Source organism: Scomber scombrus, chromosome 14 (genome assembly GCF_963691925.1).
Source record: "Scomber scombrus chromosome 14, fScoSco1.1, whole genome shotgun sequence".
NCBI lineage: Eukaryota > Metazoa > Chordata > Actinopteri > Scombriformes > Scombridae > Scomber > Scomber scombrus.
In genome coordinates, this window is record NC_084983.1 from 19,509,186 (window position 1) to 19,529,693 (window position 20,508).

Below are 20,508 nucleotides of genomic sequence, written 5' to 3' on the forward strand. Positions count from 1 at the left end.
AATGCTGGATGGTCTCAGACTTAGCTGAGGCCACACAGCAAACACCTAGCAGGGGTGTGTGTTCCAGTCCTGATATGTTTATTGGCTGGCTGCAAAGTTTGATGTTGAAACTCTTAGTAAGTCCTTGGAAAAGTCAAGATAAAAAAAGATATTACAAAAATAATAGATATTCAAATGACAAACAGCGTGTGATAGCTAAAGTGATGCTTGGCTTGTGGCCTTAGGCGTCTAGTTTAGAGTGTCTTTCTGGGGCCTTCATCTCTCAAGGAAATAAAAAAAAGACAACGAATGGGCTGTAACAACTGACAAGGCTGGGAGAAAAAGGAAGAAGCAGCAGACAGAGAGTTTTTATAGTCAAGTCTTTTGGATGAAAGAGGATCTTTGGCGCTCTTTTGAGGGAATGCCTCAATTACTAATTACTTTGATTGATTGTGTTAAGAGAAAACTGGCCTTCAACTACAGAAGGGAATACTTTTAATCCTCTCATCATTTCTGTCATCAGTGTTGACATATTATGAAAACCAGTGGGAAAACACCAAGAAACAGCAATATTTATCAACCAAGTAATGTGATCCTAGCAATCAAACAATACACTTTGGTGGTTCATATCAAATTGAAACTGTTATGCTCGTATATAAATATCTTTAAAAAAATGTTACTGAAATGGTCACTTGCTGGCAATGTGGTACATTAACAGATTTTCCATTTCATTTGATCCCAAAATAATTAAATTATTTTGAAACACAATAAATGATAACACTGTTCAGACAAGTCGAGATACATGTTTCTACACATCTCGGTAGACAGTTCTGACCCTTTCAGACATTCATTGTGAATAAAACGAGAGGAAGAGTGAGAGAGATTCCCAGAAATAAATGTGAGGCCCCTTTTATAAATGTATCACTCCAGAGATAGTGTGAGCTCACAGAGGAAGCAAGGGACATTGCATCCACTCATCTGTGGAATGAGGGGAACCCCAGGCCGCTGCGGACTGTTTACATAAAGTTGATGATTCCAAAACTCTCAATTTCCTTCATGGAAGGCTGCCATTTTTAGTTCTGTTCAATGTTATCTGGACATTGTAATGGAGTGAAACATAAAAAAAAAAAGTTTGTCTCTGAAGGGATTCTTTCCATAATGTTGTCAGGCGCTTATAACGACAATCTAAGTCTGTCATTGGCAAAAACGAAACATTTTTGTGAACGTATTGATGGAGTGCAATTGCAATTATTAATTAATTAGCCCCCTAACCCAAAGGATTGCATTGTAGCCCGTTGCTCAATGCTGGGCCAAACTGTTGTCCTCATTAATCTTTTAGATACAAAATAATGGGAAAACATGGTCCAAGTTGAAAAAGACTGGTTTCCCTTTGACCAACATTTAGAGAATATATTGTTGACATGTGTGAATTGGTTCAGAATTGTAGGCGATAGAAATCATGATTCTGATGTGAATTGATTTTTTTACCCACACCTACCACCTACCTTTGTCCAGTTCTCTGTCTGGTATCTCTGGTCGCAGCAGAACTGTGGATAATGACTCCTGTTGGGAGATGAGTGGCTGTGTGGCAGCCGTGCTGGGCCCCACTTCTAGGGAGGTCTCAACGCCTCAGGCTCCACTCAGAGATCCTCAACTTCAGCAGCAAAGAGCAATAGAGTTAGAGCTCAGGGGACAGTCGGACGTTTGGAATAGATCCACAGTAAAAACTCCAAACTGGCTTTTCTATAATTTAATACTACTATTTAATACAGTAATTAAGTCGCTGCAGGTAAATGTTTTTTCAGTGGCATCGAAAAGGTTGTTTCCTTTGTCTTTTGCCTCAGATTTTACTGCATATGTTTTAGTGTGTTTTGGCTGGACTGCAGGGGCCAGCCCTGTAAATGCAAAAGTCTGTGACTGAGTGATGAAGTTACAACAGTAGATGGCCAACTGTCGAAGTATGACCAATGGTATAACAACATCAGTTGCCTTGGTTAAGTGTTGCCACTTCCTGTAATTTGAAATGACAAATTAAAAGCCCTCTAGTGTTTCATAAACAGTCCAGCCATACACTAGGTTTTGACCTAGTCTTGCTCCTTTTATATCATCATACCTTCAGGATGATATTTATCTAAAAACAAAGAATTTTTTGGCCTGGTCCCAGTTACAGTTCTTGGGTAGCCAAAACTTTGGGGAATGGTGCATCCAACTGCTGCGTAACATTCTCAAAACTGAAATAACTAATGTCACCAAAGATTTGTCAGAAAACCACTATTTGTGTTTTTGGTGTGTTTGCCTAATTTGTTTTACATTTGGATCAGCTTGTTGGAGCTGTAATTGGTGCAGGTGTAGGCTGGTGTTGGCTACACTGGTACCATGGCTATTTTTAGAAAGCGAGCGTTGGTCGCTTATGTTTCTGTGTGATGAGCCAGGACAGCCAGGACAAATTGACTTGTCTGCGAGGTGGTTGAGGAGAGGAAGAGGTGGATGAGGGGGAGGGGCAGAGGGTGAGGTGGAACAGGAAATGCAGGTAATTGTGTCTCTGGGGGTCGAGGTGGATCTGTCTGTGATCTGACAGAACAGGCAGGGGAAGAAAAAAAGAACAGAAAAAGGCTTACTCTTCTCACTCCAAGCTACTGGCGGCTCTCAGCAGGAGGAGAGGAAACAGAAAGGGGAAGTATTGACCTAAGGCGGTGTGATTCGTCCTCCTCAGAGAGTGAATGGGCAGTTCTGTTCTTATCAGACACACAGCACTTCTAGTAATACCAGCCATTCCTCTACTCTGAACAAAAGCAGTCCAAAGTCCTGGGTTTATCTTCATTTTGTTTGCCAGGTGTGAAAATGCATGCTCCATGAAATCCAGGCAGCTACAGCTAAGTGTGAAATGAACTTTTTTTTCCTCAACAGAAACCATTAAAAGTTTTTAGGCACTCAAGAACCTTTCCTGCCTTTTGACTGCAGAAATCTCATTGTGGTTTCTAGGTTATGGGTCTTACCCATGAAAAATGTCGCTCCAACTAGGGTTTTAGTGGGGCAGTATTGAACATTAAAACCCAAGCCTCGAGACTGCATGATATTGTGTACAACAACAGCAGGGCTTTGAATAGGATTTTTTTCTGTAATGTTTCAGTGTGGTTGTGTACTAAAGCAAACAAATGACCAGAAAACATACATCGGCCTTGCTATGTTTTCCAATCTTTTCTTTCCACCTCTGGACATCTCTAGGGCTGCAACTACATCTCAAATTATCTCAATGTACCACATCCTCAATTTTTCTATATTACTACACAAGGCCACTTCCAAAAAAATTTGAACTCCCTTGTTATTTTAGAAGGTGACTCCAGACTTCAGACTACAACTGTATATAATATAAAAAACTGCATCTTTCAATACCTGTTACCCACCTCAGTACATAAAAATCACAAAAACAAAACATAAATCCTTCTGCAGTGCATTACAAGTGTGCTGTTTTCACATAGCAGCTTGAAGACAGGACACCTCCTGAATCTGGCAAACATCAAAAACAAAACAGACAATAGGACAGCAACAGTAAATACTAAATAGCATCAAACTGCACCTTATAAAATAGTTCATATAGTGCATATAATATCAACATTTTAACATGAAATAAAATTGCAAAGTGTCACAATGTGCATGTTGTTCAGTTTGTGCTTCCCAGTAAATATCATTACATCCAAAATGTGCCCAAATGTCCGCTTTCAAAAAACTGTTTTGTCACTTACTGCTGATCTCTGCCTCCATTCACCACATTTCCCAACATGTACAAGTAACGCTAGTGTAAAGTTTGCACACAATTTATTGCAAGAGAGCGATATTGCCTCCGGAAGGTAACTAATTTTACAACTTTATCGTCAAGCCGAGGCGGGAAAATCAAGGATCAACATTAATAGAGTGTAATTTTGTGTAGGCTGATCATCACAATAAAGTGTGTTAATTAGAAATGAATGGTAGGGTCTTAATTCATTTTTATTTTTATTTTTATTTTTAAATGTAGGCCTTATTATATTTCCTATCTCATTTATGTTCTGTCATTTATTTACATGGCAATACATTTCTGACAAATTAACAAAATAAAAATGCATGCTTTGTTGTTCCACAAAATGACTTGGTGACAGATATAGAATAGATACAAACAAATCAGCTACCCACAATGTGTGATGCAGTTGTCAATTCCACACCTCAGGGCTTCATTCAAGCCTAAATGCTGAAGCTGTCAGGCAGCAGGCAAGAAAATGAATTTGTAAAGGAGAGGAAGAGAAAAAAAATCCCTTGTATTACTCTCCAGAGCTCTTATTTTTCTCCCTTTCTTTCACCGGCACCTTTAAGGTGATCATTCATGGGTGACAGCAATATTACCTGGGCACTGCTCCTCTAAAAATGAAAGACCACTCTGGAAACTTTGTGGGAGCCAGCTAGTACTAGCACCTGATGTCTACCTGCATGGCACTGCTGCCTCAGCACAGATGGTCTGAATGCAGCTGAAGCGAAGCCAAGCACGGCATTTTGTTCATCTTACTAGCCAGACAGGTCAAATAATTATTATTATTTTTTTAATTTAAAAAAAATCACAACTTCAATTACCAGGCTTCCATGAATAAAAACCTCAGCATCACACCCTTGACATACATGACAGACAGCTGAGGATGCATAGTGAAAGAATAGCAGATAAACAACAGTGAGGAGATGAGCTGCCAAATACTCTACTCTACTGAACTCAACTGTACTTAATTCAACTTTATTTATATAGTACCTTCATACCAACATGCAGTCTAAATTGCTTCACATAGCAATATTTAAATAACTAAAATCTAAACAGCAACAAATAAAGACAAGACTGACATTATAATAATAAAGCAATACAATGTTGAAAAAAAAAGTCAATAAAATGAAATAAACACCAGGCATGAAAATAATATTGAGAAATATGTATTCAAATTTAAAAACTAAGGCTATCACATTACTCTAAATTAAAAGCAATATTTTTTAATTTCCTTTTCACAATACTGACAGAGACTTTCTAATATCCAGAGGCAGCGCAGTCCATAAAAATAGAGGGCTCACCGGTACTTTTATGGGACACATAAGGAACATTTAAAAGAGAAGAGGTGGAGGACCTCAGTGATCTGTCTGGAACATAAAATGAAATAAAATATCTGATGTAGGGAGGAGCGAGGTCATTTGAAGCTTTATAAACAAGTATACAAAGTTAAAAGTCAATTCTGAAAGATACAGGTAGCCAGTAATGTAACTTAGTTAAGACTCTGGCTGTAGCTTTTAGGTAGTCCAGTAACAAGGAAAATGCAATAGTCTAAACAGATAATAAAGACAAGAATCATCATGTCAGCATCTCCCTGAGTTAAAAGGTCTGACTTTGACAATATTTCTAAGATGAAAATAGAATGTTTTGATAACCTTGTGAAAATGTTAACTAAAATTTAAATCATTCCCAATGTTTGCTTGCAATCAATGCAAGCAAACATTGATTGCACTTTTTCTCTTGCTGCTTTGGGCCCTATTAATATAATTTCTTTTTTTGTTCCTCATTTAGTTTTTACCCATCCATATATTAATGTCAATGAGACAGGCAATGAGAACATGCAGTGCACTGGGGTCAGTTGGTGAGACAAATATATCATTGTGTATCATCAGTTACTGATGTGGTGATGGTGAATTAGGTTTCCAAGTGGGAGCTTAAATAATGAAAACAAAATTGGTGCTTCCTCGAGGAATACCATATTCAATACCACAAGTCTTGAAACATAAACACCCGGGCTGACAAAAACTGTCTGCCAGTTAAATAAGACTGAAACTGAGCTAAATCACTGTCAGAGAGACCCAGACATTTCCCAAGTCTGTCAATTACTATTTCATGGTCGATTATATCAAATGATGCACTGAGGTCTAAGAGAAGAAGGACAGCCGTGTTGTTTACATCCACAATAATTCACAGGTTATTTACAACTTTCAGTAGGGCTGTCTCTGTGCTGTAGTTTGCTCGATCACAAGTTCTGAGTTTATCTAAAATGTTGTTGGTTAGATGAATTTGTTGATTAAAAACAATTTTCCCATGAAGGTTTACCCAGGAAAGGTTGATTAGAAATGGGTCTCTAATTGTTTAGCTCAGAGTAATCATGGATTTTACCATCTAAGTGATGAAAGCTGTGGAGAACAGACATCGTGTTATATCTTGATGACAGTTAGTTTGAATGTCTGCATTTACAATGCTAGCCCTAATATAAATTATTTTTCTCTCAAAAAAAAAAAAAGAAGCAAATTCTTCACTTTTAACAGTTGACTCAATATGAAGATTGAGAGCAGGTGATAGATTTAGAAGACTCTCAATTGTGTAAAAAAACACTTTGTTTTTCTGAAATAATCTTTCCTGATTGTATTATTTTAAATTTTAATTTGATGTTTCAAATTGTCAAAGTGAACATGTGGTTTGCACAACCTTTAACTTTAAGAATTAATGAAAGAACCGTGTGCCTGATGGAGAAAGCGCCTTGGTTCGTGTCTCCAGCATGTTGGTGCTGTATTTCTGCATAATGTCCCACAACAGCTGCTGAGAGCCTAAACCCACAGCAGCAGCACCAATCCTACCCTATCTGACTGAATAGCAAACATAATCTGCTGTTGGGCAGATTAACAGAGGACCACAGCAGCATGGAAATGAGGTTAAACTGCCAGCGTTTCAGAGAGGCTCGTCGTAATCTGCAAATCCCTCCATCGAGGTCACCAGGAGGAAAACTGATGGACCACTGACTGACTGCGATTTCAGTGCCTTCCACATTGTCCTAAATAAGGTGTTAAACAAATATCAACCTGAAATTGTCAAGTGACTCAACGATGCTGTCCCATCTATTGAAATTGTACTGGGACACCTTCTCTCATAGTCACATAAATCCAGTAGTTAATTTGTTTCATATGGTATTTTAAATTGCTATTACTTGTGAAAGTTGTTACTTGCAAACAGTTAACACTCACTTATGAATCATGGAATTAGGAACAAACTGAAAGCATCTACAATATTTCATGTTAATGTATAAAATTACTGTGTAATGCCAGAGGTGTTGCTTATCTTAGAGAGACTTATCAACGACTCTGCAGCTCCCCTCGGCTTAACAGCTGTTAAATAGTGAGTTTCAGCTCAGTGTTTTTTACTTCACTGTTTTGGTTCATTCTCAGGGCCTTCATAGCATTGTTTTCGGCAGCGGCAAGCAGCTGTTTTTTAGAGGAGAAGCTCTAAAAACCCACTGTAAACCTGCTCAGCACCAAACATCAAACAGACACTGTTAGCGATTAGCTGGTGAACACAGTGGAGCGCTTAGCAGCTAAAGAGCCAGATATTTCCCTCAGGAGTTGGTAGAAAGCAAAAACAGAGCTGAAAGAGAGTGAATATTGGACTTACATTCACCAAGTGGACAGAAACACAACTCCAAATGAATGATAATGTTGTTTTGTAATTGCTGGATGTGGGAATAAGCAACTGTTTGCTAACCAGTCCAGCATATCCGCTTAAAAGGTTCATGTATATGAGTAATGTGTTCAGAACTTGTTTATGCTGTCCACAAGTGAAAAAAATAATCAGTTAATATTAGTAAAAAATACTCCTAAGTACCATGACAGAGAAAATAATGGACTTGTCTCCACCTAGTCTTTTATTTTCATGTAACATATCATCTTGTTGTTTGTGAATTTAGGCAGACTTGACCCACGATATTCACTGCTATTCACTGCTAACTTCCTGGGCAGTAAACCTTGATATTTTAGATTTTGCAAGTTGAGGAAGACTGCCTGGATGCACCATCAGTTATGATCTGTGTGAGGCTAAAAGAGTGGGAGCTTGAAGCAATGTGGGAGGATGTGTAGGTTTAGTGTACTAACCTTCACTACTGCAAAGGCTTTTTTCAGAATACGGGTTGGGCTTTTAAGATGCATCTCTGTTTTGTCACGTGTCACATACAAGACATTTTGGGGCCTGTCAGTGGATGGAGAAAACCCAGCCTTTTTCGGATTGTGGTGTTGTCCCTCCAAAGTCCTATCAGAGTGTTTGTGCTGTGCCTTGAATATTAATAGAGCGGAAAAGTGCCTAGAGTAGAATGAGTTTGTGGCAGCATGGAGCCTCAGCTTTCTGATGATGGTGATTAGAAGAGCAGAGGAAGGCAATACTCTGCCCGGTAGTACAGCAGAGAAATAGATGAGCGTGTTTTGGTGCTGCCTTATTTTCAGCTCAGCTTTGATGCCTCGTCTGAGCTGGCTCATGCTCACGCCTGGTTGTGAATGTGCATACTGGAGCTGGGGTCACCGTGTTAATGCTTCTTGCATTGCATTTGCTACATTGCATTACCACTGAAGTAATTTACGGGCATCCTGCTGAGCTTTCACATTGAACATGTTTTACAGATCACATTGTGTGTACTAAACTAAAAAGAAAAAAAAAAGTAAATTATTGAATCAATAAATAGAAGATTGCCTTCTCAGAGACAGTGAATTGATTTTTTTTTTTTTTGTGGGGGAAAAAAAGTAAACATAAGTAGAAATGGTTTAAACCACTTCCCCTCTGTCCATCTTTACGCTCAGTGTGGTGCAAACATACTCAATCAAAAGTAAATGTGCAGGGTGTAATGTATAGCAAGAGATTCAAGCTGGGACATTATGATTACTGTATGTAGCCTGACATTTTTGAATATTTTCTTTAAATCCTATGAACAATTGCATTAAGATACATTGTATTTGCATCTTTGCAGCTTTTTCAACAGCAGATCAGTTATAAAATAATGCATGGAGGAGTAGTACAAGCAGAAACAGCCACTGTGATGATGATGTTCGATGAGAAGCTGCAGACAACCAGCACAGAGCACAAATAGAAAAAAACCCAATTCGAAATGGAGAGTTCAGAGCAGTGCTAAGAGCTTGCATATGTTTACCACATTATTTGACACTTTGGCCATGTTTTAATATAAACACCCAACATTTAACATTATATATGACTGGAAATAAATCCCCTTTACTGTCTGGAATGAGCTGCTTTAATTCACAGGGTCCAGTTATTGATTTTTGAGACTGTTTAGTAGTTTTCCAAGAATAAGATGAGCATTGGTTGTACTGGTTTTAGCCATGTTAGCGGCATGACTTAAGGAATTACTGTGTCCTTTGGTTCGTTCACAACTTTGATCCAGACATGAAATATCTTAACAACTTAAATTCAAAGTCCCAGAAGATGAAGTCGGAGAGCTTCCAAAAAGGATGGTCAAGTGGCTGTCAAGGAAATGTGTGTTGTGAATTTAAGTGTTTCCATTGCAGAAGTCTTTTGCTTCTCTTACCCCACTTTCATTGCGCACGTGATCATATCCCCCATCTGTTCCTCAAGATTTTTTCGCACACATCTTCTTTTACTGTCTGTCTCAATTACTTTCTTGTGTTTCTTGTGCACGCCCACGTTCTGCTCCCACAGAACTAAACATGTGCACACATTAGCTGAAAAGTTTTCCTCTCTCCTTGTCTTGTTTTTCAAGGTCTTGTTGAGCAGCAAGAAAACCCCCAGAGGAATATCATGGCGACGTGCACTGAAATTTTAATCAGGAGGAAATGGGGCGGCACAATCTCGCTTCTTTTTTAGTATAAATTTGCACAGATGGACTCTTGCTGCATGTCAGGTCACTGTGTGACACACTGAGGGCGTCTGCCTTTGACAGATAGGAGAAGAAGAATGGTAAATGGGGTGAGGGAGGAAGAAGATGAAAACGAGGGAAGGAGGACAGAGAGCTGAAAGAATTTTATTAATATATATTAGGTACGTACACAGCATCTATGTGTCAAAGCGGAGGCTAGTCAGGGTATGAATAACAGGTTACACACAAACACACACACTGACATGTTCACACACCCTCTGATATTTGTGTCAGGTTGACCTAAATAGTTTGATATGCATAAACAGATAATAGAGAAGTGAATATAAAAACTTTCATTGAGGGAGTCTGAGGCCTATTCCTTGGCCATGCTCATTAACTTCCTGGAGTCTTTGCTGGTTGCCTGGCAACTGCTCAGAGCAAACAATCATAATAACAAACGATAATTAGTGAGCTGTAGAGGTGCTGATATTTGGATTTTGTTACCTTTGGACAGGGCCATGCCAGCTGTTTCCCACAGTTTCTAGTTCTTGTGCTAAGCTAAGTTAGCTTGCTGCTGGTGGTAGCTTCAAATTTAGCATCTTTTAATTATCTCGGCAAGAAAGCAAACACTGTAAAAACGAACTTTTTTTAAAAACTCTAAGGCAACTAGCTGGAGTGTCTTTTTGAGTTTACTTTAAGGCTAGCTAGTTGTGTCAACTATATAATGATCAACCTGCTCTTCTACCTGACTCACAGTTTGCCTCCAATCTCAATATCTTTATTCATAGCAAAGCAGAATCTAACATGATGAGTGCTTATTCGTATAGTTAAGTATATTCAAAACAAAATCAGATCTGCAATCTACAGTCAGTGTGTTTATACACGTATAATGTATGCAGCAGTTTTAAGGGTAAGTCTTAGCCCTAACATTGAAAAGACATGTGTTAAGCTGTATTTATACAGCACAAAGTGTTAACAACAGATTTATCATACTGTATTGCACCTTAAGTGTATTCCCTACAGTAACTGTGTTAATGATCCTTCCATTCAGTGGAATTGGCTTTAATCATGTATTACTGCACCTTGCACTTTAATCTAAACTCAAATTTAATCCTTAACCCAAAAACCAGGTCTTAACTCTTAAATTAATACTTTGAAAAAGTAAGAACCAAACAAAATGTCTTTTGTTACAATGTCATTGTATTGTTCTGCAACATGGTCCTCACAAAGCGTGAAGTACAAGAACACGGCAGACACTCACACATGCAACAGTAGTCCTAAAAAAAATCTCTGTGTATATACTGTGAATTAGTTTGTTAGTCAGTGTCATATTCCTCTTAACCAGCAGTCTGATTAATAATTCATGGTATTTCATGCAGTCAGTGGTGCCATTTGTATTTAAAGTGTTTCACTAATTGCCTCCTCCCATCGAGCTAATTATTTCTCCATTGTGCTGTGATCCTGTAATTCACGATGCTGAGTAACTGAAAGTCACAGAGTGTGTTGAATGACTAAGTGTTAGAAAAAACAGCTTCTGCCTTTTGTATGCTGAGCTGCAGTGTGACTGTCTGTATGTGTGTGGTTGTGTGTGTGTGTATAAGGCCTCCGCTGACTTGTGCGTCACAGCATTGATATTCACCTCACAGGGTCGTCAAGCATGAAATAGAAGAGTACACTTTCTGTGGATAAACTCTCAGCAGAAAGCTGTTGGATAGTGAGAGTCTGCTGCTCATCTGACACTGATACTTAAACAATTTTTTATTGCTTTTTATTTATTTGCTGCTTGTGCATGATTTAGCTCATTAACAAAGAAATTATGCATATTTGATGTTAGCATTCCTTAGTGTGTCCTAGGTTGTGGGCTGATGGGGAACGCAAACACATCCAGCACTTGAGATTGTTCTGCAAAAAATGTCACAGAACTCTTTGTACTTTTTGTTTTTTTTCTTCAATGGGAAAAAAAGAAGAAGATATTTTTAGATTCAGTTATAAACTATCTACTTGCAGTGACTTGAATGTTTGCCATCAGTAATCACAATTTCCAGTCAGTGACATTTGATCAGTTGTGTTATTGTCATGGGGTAATGCAGAAGCAAACAGGAACTGTTTAAAAATAAACTCTGCCACGTAGTGCATTCACTGACACTGTGGCACTTGACATTTTTAAATAAGCTACTAAACGCTAACACAAACCTTCTCACTCCAACTTATGACCACATTTGTATGATCACACTGATCATGTCTGCTATATGTTTGGATTTTCTTGTAACTGACTCTCAAATCTCCTTAAAAGCACTTTCCCATGAAGTCACAACTTATCTTGTACCACAAAGTAATGGTCACTGTGATGGATTGTCTGCTGAATCTTCAGCAAGTTTCAAGTCTCTTCAAGTGTAATTTTATAGTGCACTTATATTACTTAAAACCCAATAGCTCCATGGAAATCAATCTAAAAACTTATGATGCTTTTGGATAAGGACTTGCAGAAATGCAATAAATATGCGAGTTTTAGTGTATTGGCAACCTTGCAGAAAAACGACCGGTATGGTCCTTAAAACTGATCTCCAGTGCTGTAAAAAAGCAGGGGTGTGTGACAGCATTCAAGACCTTCTTTGTATGTGCTTGTGTGTATCTACAGGGGGTGAACCGCATGGGGAAGGACACCCAGGTGGGACGAGACGGCGTGCGGAGGAAAGACTGGCACGACAACGACGCAATCAAAAGAGACGCCTCTCGATCCGGTTGGTCCAAAGCTCCTCGTACTCCTCCCTTTTAAAATATTATGCCAAATAATAGACAAGAACATGAAAAAAATGTTCAAAGTTATACAAAACTCACATATAGAAAGATTCCTACATTTAACTCTGCATCTGAATATTTAACAGAGTAAAGGCTCTTCTCTCACTTACTGTTTATTCTTTTTCTGGGTTGTATTGCTCTCCAGCTCTGCAGCTGCGGTGGAAATCTTTGCTGTAACGCACTTCTGAAGTCATAAATTCTACTTATTTGCAGCGATAATCACCAACTCAGTTTTATCTTTTGCTCAGAGAAATCTAAACAGTTTTTGTAAGCATCGAAAACGAGGTTAAATGCGTTTGTCCCTGCAATTATTCATTAAAATCTAAAAAGTTATTTTCCACAATTGTTTCTCTTTTAGAAGGGAAAATGTATCATTTCTACCTAATGAAACGCGTTTGTCTATAAATGATTGATGGTGAGAGTTGTTTTTGCTCTCCAGGTAATCACAGTTCACTCATTCTTCTTTAATGAATCTGCACAATATCAAGCTGCGAAAATATAAAACTGTCTGTAGCAATTCAGCCTTTTAGAGTTCATATTTATTTCACAATTTTTCATCATCAGGGTCCTTGCTCTGAATGCCCAAGCTTTGATTTACACAGAGTGGCGTTGTAATTGAATTTTTTTTATTACTGTTTATTTATTTATGCATCACTTGTGGACATTGTTTTGGGTGCTTTTGTCAGTTATTTTTTTCCTGGTATAATACTTATACTATCCTATTTTTCAGCTAGGTATTCAGCTAGGTAACTTGAAGCATGGATTTTAAGTTGCAATAAGTACTTCCTCATAGGCAAAAAAGTTTCTAATTTCTGCCCTAATGTTTATTATTATGTTTTTATATATAGAACTCATAAATTCTAACTAGTCTTAAATGCTGTTAGAATTCATATTTCTTCTTTTATTTAATGATAGAATTGGCCCTGTTTCTATTTCCATTGACATTGAAGGTCTTGAAACCTGTTTGCCCCCTGACAAACAGAGCAGTGAAACAGTTCATTAGCATTGATTTTTAGTTCTGTGTTGTTTCAGTCTGTGATTTGTGTTCAGTCTCTGTGTAAAAACCTCTGCACCAGCTGTCTGTCTGTGGACAACCTTGAGGCTTTTAATATACTTCTAGAAATAATTGATTAATTTTGATTTTATTCATTATCTTATCCAAATCAGAGTGGGAACCTTTCTGCCTCCAAGCAATTAAAATAAGCAAATGTTTTAAAGAAGGATTTAGACTTCTGATCGTTGCAGTAGAATACCTGTGTCTGTAGATACAGTTTGGCGAAGTTGATAGGTTAGAAATACTGTTGATGTCTTGATAGTGACGTCTGTGTGCGCGCGCGTGTGTGTGTGTGTGTGTGTGTGTGTGTGTGTGTGTGTGTGTGATACAGGTAACGGTGAACAGGGGAAGCCATTCCCCCTGACAGACGCTGACCGGGTCGACCAGGCCTACAGGGAGAACGGCTTCAATATTTATGTCAGTGACAGGATCTCCCTCAACCGCTCCCTCCCTGACATCCGCCATCAAAAGTGAGTTCTGTGTGTGTGTGTTTGTTCAGGTGAGGAGAAGTAGTAAGATTATTTTTTTTAGGTGTGGTGAGTTTAAGATAACAAACCTGGAACAGGACATAATTTAAACAGAATTCAAGAGTTGTAAATAGGATTAATAAAGTAAGTTTAACTCAGCTTTATTAAGGGTTTGCTGGGAGTACATACTATCTTCAGAGTCATAACTTCAAATACATGTTGCTATAACTACACTGGACTATATGTTCATTTGAAGTTAAACTGGAAATATCATTTTCAGTTGCATTCAAAAGAACTTTAAAGAGAGAAATTGTATCATTTTCTAAAGTTCTCTGGTTCCAGCTTCTTATGTGTAAATATTTTCAGTTTTCTTTATTCTTCTGTTATAATAAACTCAATATTTTTTGGGTTATAGACAAAACAAGACATTTCAAGTTACATCTTGTGCTTTGGGAAACAGTGATTGACATTGTTGACCACTTCTTGACATTTTGTAAACCAAATAACTAATTGATTGACCCAGAAAAAAATTGAAGGTTTAATAACCTTCAATTTTTTTTCTGGGTTAATCAATCAGTTAATAAAAATCATTGTTAGTTGCAGACTTATATTCAACCGTGACCCTATAGAGCAGTTTGGTTTGTTTCAGAAAAGACAGAATTGCTGCACTGGGATTTAGGGAATTCTTAAAACTGGTGTAAACTGAATTTAATATGATTTTAGTCAACTATATTTTAGGACTCAAAGATGGACAGTGGAGGTTTTCTCAGTGCAATTCCAACTGGACCATGTTTGGTGATTTTCATTTCAATCTGCCACATCAGTCATTTTTATGTACTGTGCAATAGTGACCAGATGAAAAAACTCTCCTTTCAAATTTCCCCAGTAAAGTGCCTAGTAACCTCAGGCAAAACTGCCATTTTTCTACAAAAAAAGAAAATGTCTGTGTCTGTATGAGCAGCCTGAATGAATAGGGGCAAGAATGGGCCACAGAGGGCCCAAAGACTGCAGGTTTTCATTCCAGCCAAAGACTGCAGCCGGCTATTTCACAGATTGGCACTCCATCAACCGCAGAGGAAAAATGAATCACCTGGTACAGTCTTTCGTTGGATTGAAAATCTGCAGACTCTTTGCTCTTTGTGGCAGATGGTTGTTATTCCTCCCAAAAATAAGGTTGACCATAAGAGGAGAGTGGGACAAGCTTGGGTGCAGGACTAACAGAGAAGGAGACAAAGAAACATATATTTAAACACAGTGTCAGTGTTTAATTGGTAGACCTGTTCATAGGCAGGGTTTGGTCTCAAGCTCTGTAAAAAAACAACTGCTGAATCAAAATGTTCAAATTCTGCCATTTTAATGGTCAATGTTTAAACGCCTGACGGACTTGCTCTGGCAGTCTTTATTCTTGATTTAGACTTTTAAAACACTTTAAAACAACTCTGCTTTTATTATCTATGTCTTCTTAGCGTTCAAAGCAACAGATATGACTTATGTGAGCCACATAATTTGCTATGCTTGTAAAGCACATTTACACTATCAGTCACCCCCCACACACACATACACACACCCTCACCAGTGAAAGGGGTGACAGTGACCAATAGGACAATTTACCCTGACACCAAACCCTACCCCTACTTTGTTTACACCTTTATTTTTCCATGCTGGATCTGTCCCAACTCATTACCACAAGCACTGTTTGGAACAATTGTTCCAATTATCAACCTGCCCAGTCTATTCACTGGAGAGATGTAGCTTTACACAGACAGAAGCCGATTACACACCGCACAGCACCTATGTACTTATAAACCGTGTTCTTGACAGCAATTATCAGTGTCACTGATGTCCCCTTCTGTGGGCAAGGTGTGAAGAACTAATGATAGATGTGTGGCGTTGTTGCACTGAAGCAGCTTTTAGTCTGACTGCAGTGGGGCTGGGGTTTGTTTTGAATGGTTGGGTTTCCTCAGGAAGAACAGGGAAGAGGATAGAGGATGTTCAAATGTTTTACAGCATTGGTCACAGTAAGGGAAAAAACAAAGTCTCCCAAACAAGATGAAATATAACACCCTGCTAATGACCCTTATTGTATTCCACAATATAAAACTGTTGGATAGGATCAGTGACATATTAATGACTTTGCAAATATGTGGTGATAAAGGAAATGCCATGATGTCAATAAAATCCAGAGATTTCATTATCTGGGGATCATGAGTGTAACATGGGAGCACATTTCCTGGCAATCTGTCTGTTATACTATGAGATATATTGTGTGCAGTGTTAACATTGTCGATCTGAAGATGATGCCAGCGGGGAGCTCATGTCCAAAGTAAAAAGGGTTCATCCTGTTCATAGCATGAATGTGCTCAGTCAATGTGATGGCAAACCTCACATTAGGTTTGAATGTTTCTTGTATGTGGTGGAAGGTTTAATTTAAATGAGGCATCGAGCAGAGGATGACAGGTATAACCAAGAGATATTTGAATTCAGCCTTTGGGAATAGGTTATTTTTAGTAAATTTCTTACAGATATGGCTACCAATAGTTGAGATATCTTGCTATAATGATACTCTATCAGTCCTACACTTTGTTTCAGAGTGAAATACCACAATCACAGTGAGTCTGGTAACAGGTAACAGTTTTCACTTGTCTAGCATTTAAGTTGGACATGACAGGATACTTCTAAAACTAATGACTAATGTCCTGTAAACTATAGCGTTACTTTTAGATTAATGCTTATCATTTTATTGGTTATTCTAATATTAAAATCTCACAGGAGAAGCGGGAAGACGTGGATGGACTATGTTACTGAACCTGTTGCCAATGCAACGTGTATAAGCAGACATTTAAGGGCTCCAACTAATGATACATTTCATTATTGATCAGCAGATTATGTTCTCCATTCATTGTTTCATGTGTAAGAAATATCTGGCAATAGTGAAACGTCCTTGTTTTAATTCCCACAAATGAAACCATCTTCATGTCTTGTTCTGTGTATCCAACAATCAAAAATCAACATATATTCATGTTTGACAAAGAAAAGCATGATATCCTTATATCTCAGTAACTGGAAGTAGGGAATGTTTGGTATTTTTGGTTTAAAAATTACTAAAAAAATAAATATTCTGTTATCAATAATAGCTGCCAGTAAAATTTCCTGTCAGAAATTCGATTGATTAATCCAATAATTGTTGCAGCTCAAGGGGGACTATTCTAAGTCTGACAGTGTAGAGCTGACCCTAACAGGCTGTCCACTGTACTGATATATCTACCACAATAAGGCACTATTGTTCAACTTTATACCATCTTTTCTAGCAGAATAAGGTTTTAAAGAACAGACGCTGTAGAGATGTGATGAGCCATATGGATCTGTGGCTGCAGCACAGACTGCTGGGTTTCTTCCAGCTCTCCTCTGACTCATTAAAGAACTAAACACTGAAAATAAACATGCCAGCAACACTATAAATACCGTCTGCTGAACAGCTTCGGACCTGCTGACCTGATTCGTCACAAATCAGCCTTCAGCGCTTTCCCGCTATCTGACAGGAGCCTTTTTGCCTAACCCCACCGTCACTTTCAGGTGGGAAGCTGTTTTAAACGTTTTCTCTCTCAAGGTCTCCTCAGCACATCACAACATACACAAAATGTATTCTTTCAATTATTACCTTTCATATTTATAAAACACCTGCATCCTTTGACCTTATAAAGCATTTTCCATCAAACACATTTTTCCATCCTACATTCATGTAACTAGCATCCATCAGTATTGCAACAAACGTCAAATTAATACTTGGCAGAAAATTCTTTGTACCCTCTGATAGATGTCAAGGGAACACAGTCAAACATGGTGAACTCTGAGGTGGTACGCAATGCAGCAGTGAAGCCGAAGTGGAATGAAATGTAAGACTTTATGATCTCCATGCCTCTTGGCCAGCAGCATTTTCTCTAGAAGATTCTGAAGTTCAATCAAAATGTTTTGTTCATTTTATCACCCCTTTTCTCGAATAGTCCAAAGGAGCACAACGGTAGAAATATCCGGTAATAAAGGTTAACTTTTGCCTGAGTTGTAATGGTAGGGTGATTTTAGATGTGGAGCTATTGGATATAGAAGTTTGCAAAGAAATATGGATCAATTTATGTTTGATTTTGGTTTATTTTGGTTTTACATTTGCACCACTTATTGGCAGTGTTTTGTCTCTGATACTACTAGCTACTTTTCCAACAGTGGCTCTTAAGGAGCTGAAATGGGCAGGTCAATGAACACAATTGAACATAAACAAACATAACAGATTTGGTGTACCATGTGTGTCTTATACAGCTATTGCTCCTCAACGATAATTCTTGATAAGCAGACTCTTGGGTTGATGAGTCACAAAGGGAAGACAGAGGTGTGGTTGGTTGCACTGGATGGTGGAGGGAAACTGGTGTGTCTGTTTGATTGGTCAAAGTGACAGCAGAGTGACAGGTGTGTGACAGACAGGTGCCACATCAATCCCCAGCAGACCCAGGCCTCCCAACAGCATTCATTCATTCATTTCAGTCTCACTTACTGAATGAATGTCGTGATAGAGAGACAAAGAGAGAGAGAGGTAGAGGAAGAGGGAGAAAGTGTCACACAGATAGACAAGCCTGAGGGACTCGGGGATAATTACTGTCTCTACAGATTCCACCCTGACTTCGCAGAGAGAAGAGAAATAGATGGAAGAGCAAACCAGCAGGTGGTATGCGTCATTACATCTTATTAAAAGAGCAACACATTGTTTAGATTGGGCTGCCAGGGAACATTGCCATGAAGAAAACGGCACAGCTAATGGTTCCAGAAGATGTGCTTTTAGTTAGTTAATTAGTTAGATAGAGAGATAGATAGAGAGAAGGAGAGAGTAATTAATCCCAAAGAGAAAATAAAGTGTTATAACGACCACTTTATAAATCAAAATACAAAAACAATGAGGTAGGTAAAAGAAACACAAATAGTGACAGGCTGAAGTGGATAGAATAACTAAACACACAAAAACACAAATGGAGGAAAAAAAAATGAAAGGAGTGACGCATCAGTGACTGGTGATGACCTAATTAGGCCCCACAGAGGTTGTTGGAATGGCTTCCCTAAAGCGGAGGCCTCACTGGAGAAGCACACCAAGGCACCAGCAGGGGTGTGGCAGGCAGTAATGGCCAGCAGGGAGTCCAATAACTTGTATTGTAAACTGAAACTGAAGGCTAAACTAAATACAAGACTTAGACAAATATAAAAAATAAATAGATAGAATCTATAATTATGATATAGAATTTGCTTTGATGCTTGAATGTACACAATGCATATCTGTAACAGTATATATACAGTTATTTAAGATTATCAACATAATCTAATGGATAATGTAATACAATAAAAGTCCAGTCCACTCTGCTGTCATTTTGCATTTAAAGGTTACAATAACAGTAAATCTTCAGCTCGCCATTATTCTCACGTTAGCTCGTAAACATGCACATTACAGCTACTGGACCTTAGCATGTTTAGCATGCCAGCAAAAGTGCAACACACATTTTCTTCTGACACACATGAATTGATGCTTGTAGCACAAACCAGGCACCACATACAACTTTGAGCTTTTTATCATGCAATGTTTAATTTTTAAGTGTAGCATGTTAGAGCATTAGGCATGTTGATATGCCAATCTTAATCATGTAATATTTACCATGTAAGCCTGTTACAATGCCCATATTTTTCAGGTAATGTTAGCAGTAATTTCACGGTAGTGCTGGAAGAGTTTGATTAGTTGACAAAGAATTAATTGGCGACTACTTCAGTAATCGATTAATCCTCCTATTATGTTTAAAATAATCTATTATGTTATTCGTCGATTTGACCCACGCTGTTTAAATATCTCATAATCTTGTAAGTGTAGTTGTGCTTCTGATACAGGTAGACACATATATGTAAACACATGTGCAAACCTAAAAAGAGAGAAGGGTGTTTTGGATAACCATAGATCACAGAGGTTCACAGAGGAACCCAGGCACAAGCCTTCCAAATGCAGAAACCTGATTGGTTGATCCAACTCATGTCAGGAGACAAATTTGAAACAGAAAAAAAATAGTCAAAATATTTTGCAGCATTGATAGAACATGTGGGGCAACAAATTTACTGTGACAGGCCAGTCAAAATTGTTCAACATAATAATGTCATAACAACATTTAACATATACATGAAAGACACATTTTTATTTTGTTTGTGCAGCTGTTTATCTACATGAAGGCATCTGGGTCAAATTCACCTGCAGACTTCGTTTTATGGTGCACATGTTCGATGACACATCAGTGTGTTCACATCTTACACCAAAGGTCATGACCACGAATGAGGAAAAGTCAAAGAAAATATATCATGGAGAAAAATATGATAACCATTATTTCAGACAACTCAAAAACTGAAATGGGGCAAATTTATCCACAATGCAATAGATAGATTTATCAGTCAAACTAATTGATTCATACTCTTAATTCAGAGGACGTGCTGCTTTACTTTGTGTAATATGATAATGAACTGAATATGTCTGGGTGTTCCCATTTTCTTACATTTAAAAGACCAA

At 38.1% G+C, this 20,508-nt stretch overlaps 1 protein-coding gene across 1 annotated transcript in view; it reads left to right on the forward strand.

Moving 5' to 3' along the window:
- The window catches only part of LOC133994379 (polypeptide N-acetylgalactosaminyltransferase 10-like), an 87,973-nt gene that overhangs the window by 20,064 nt on the left and 47,401 nt on the right, over window positions 1–20,508 (forward strand). The window contains exons 2-3 of the mRNA XM_062433623.1: window positions 12,250–12,352; window positions 13,796–13,934. Of these exons, the coding sequence (XP_062289607.1) occupies window positions 12,250–12,352; window positions 13,796–13,934 (242 nt within the window). The remainder of the gene's footprint in view (window positions 1–12,249; window positions 12,353–13,795; window positions 13,935–20,508) is intronic.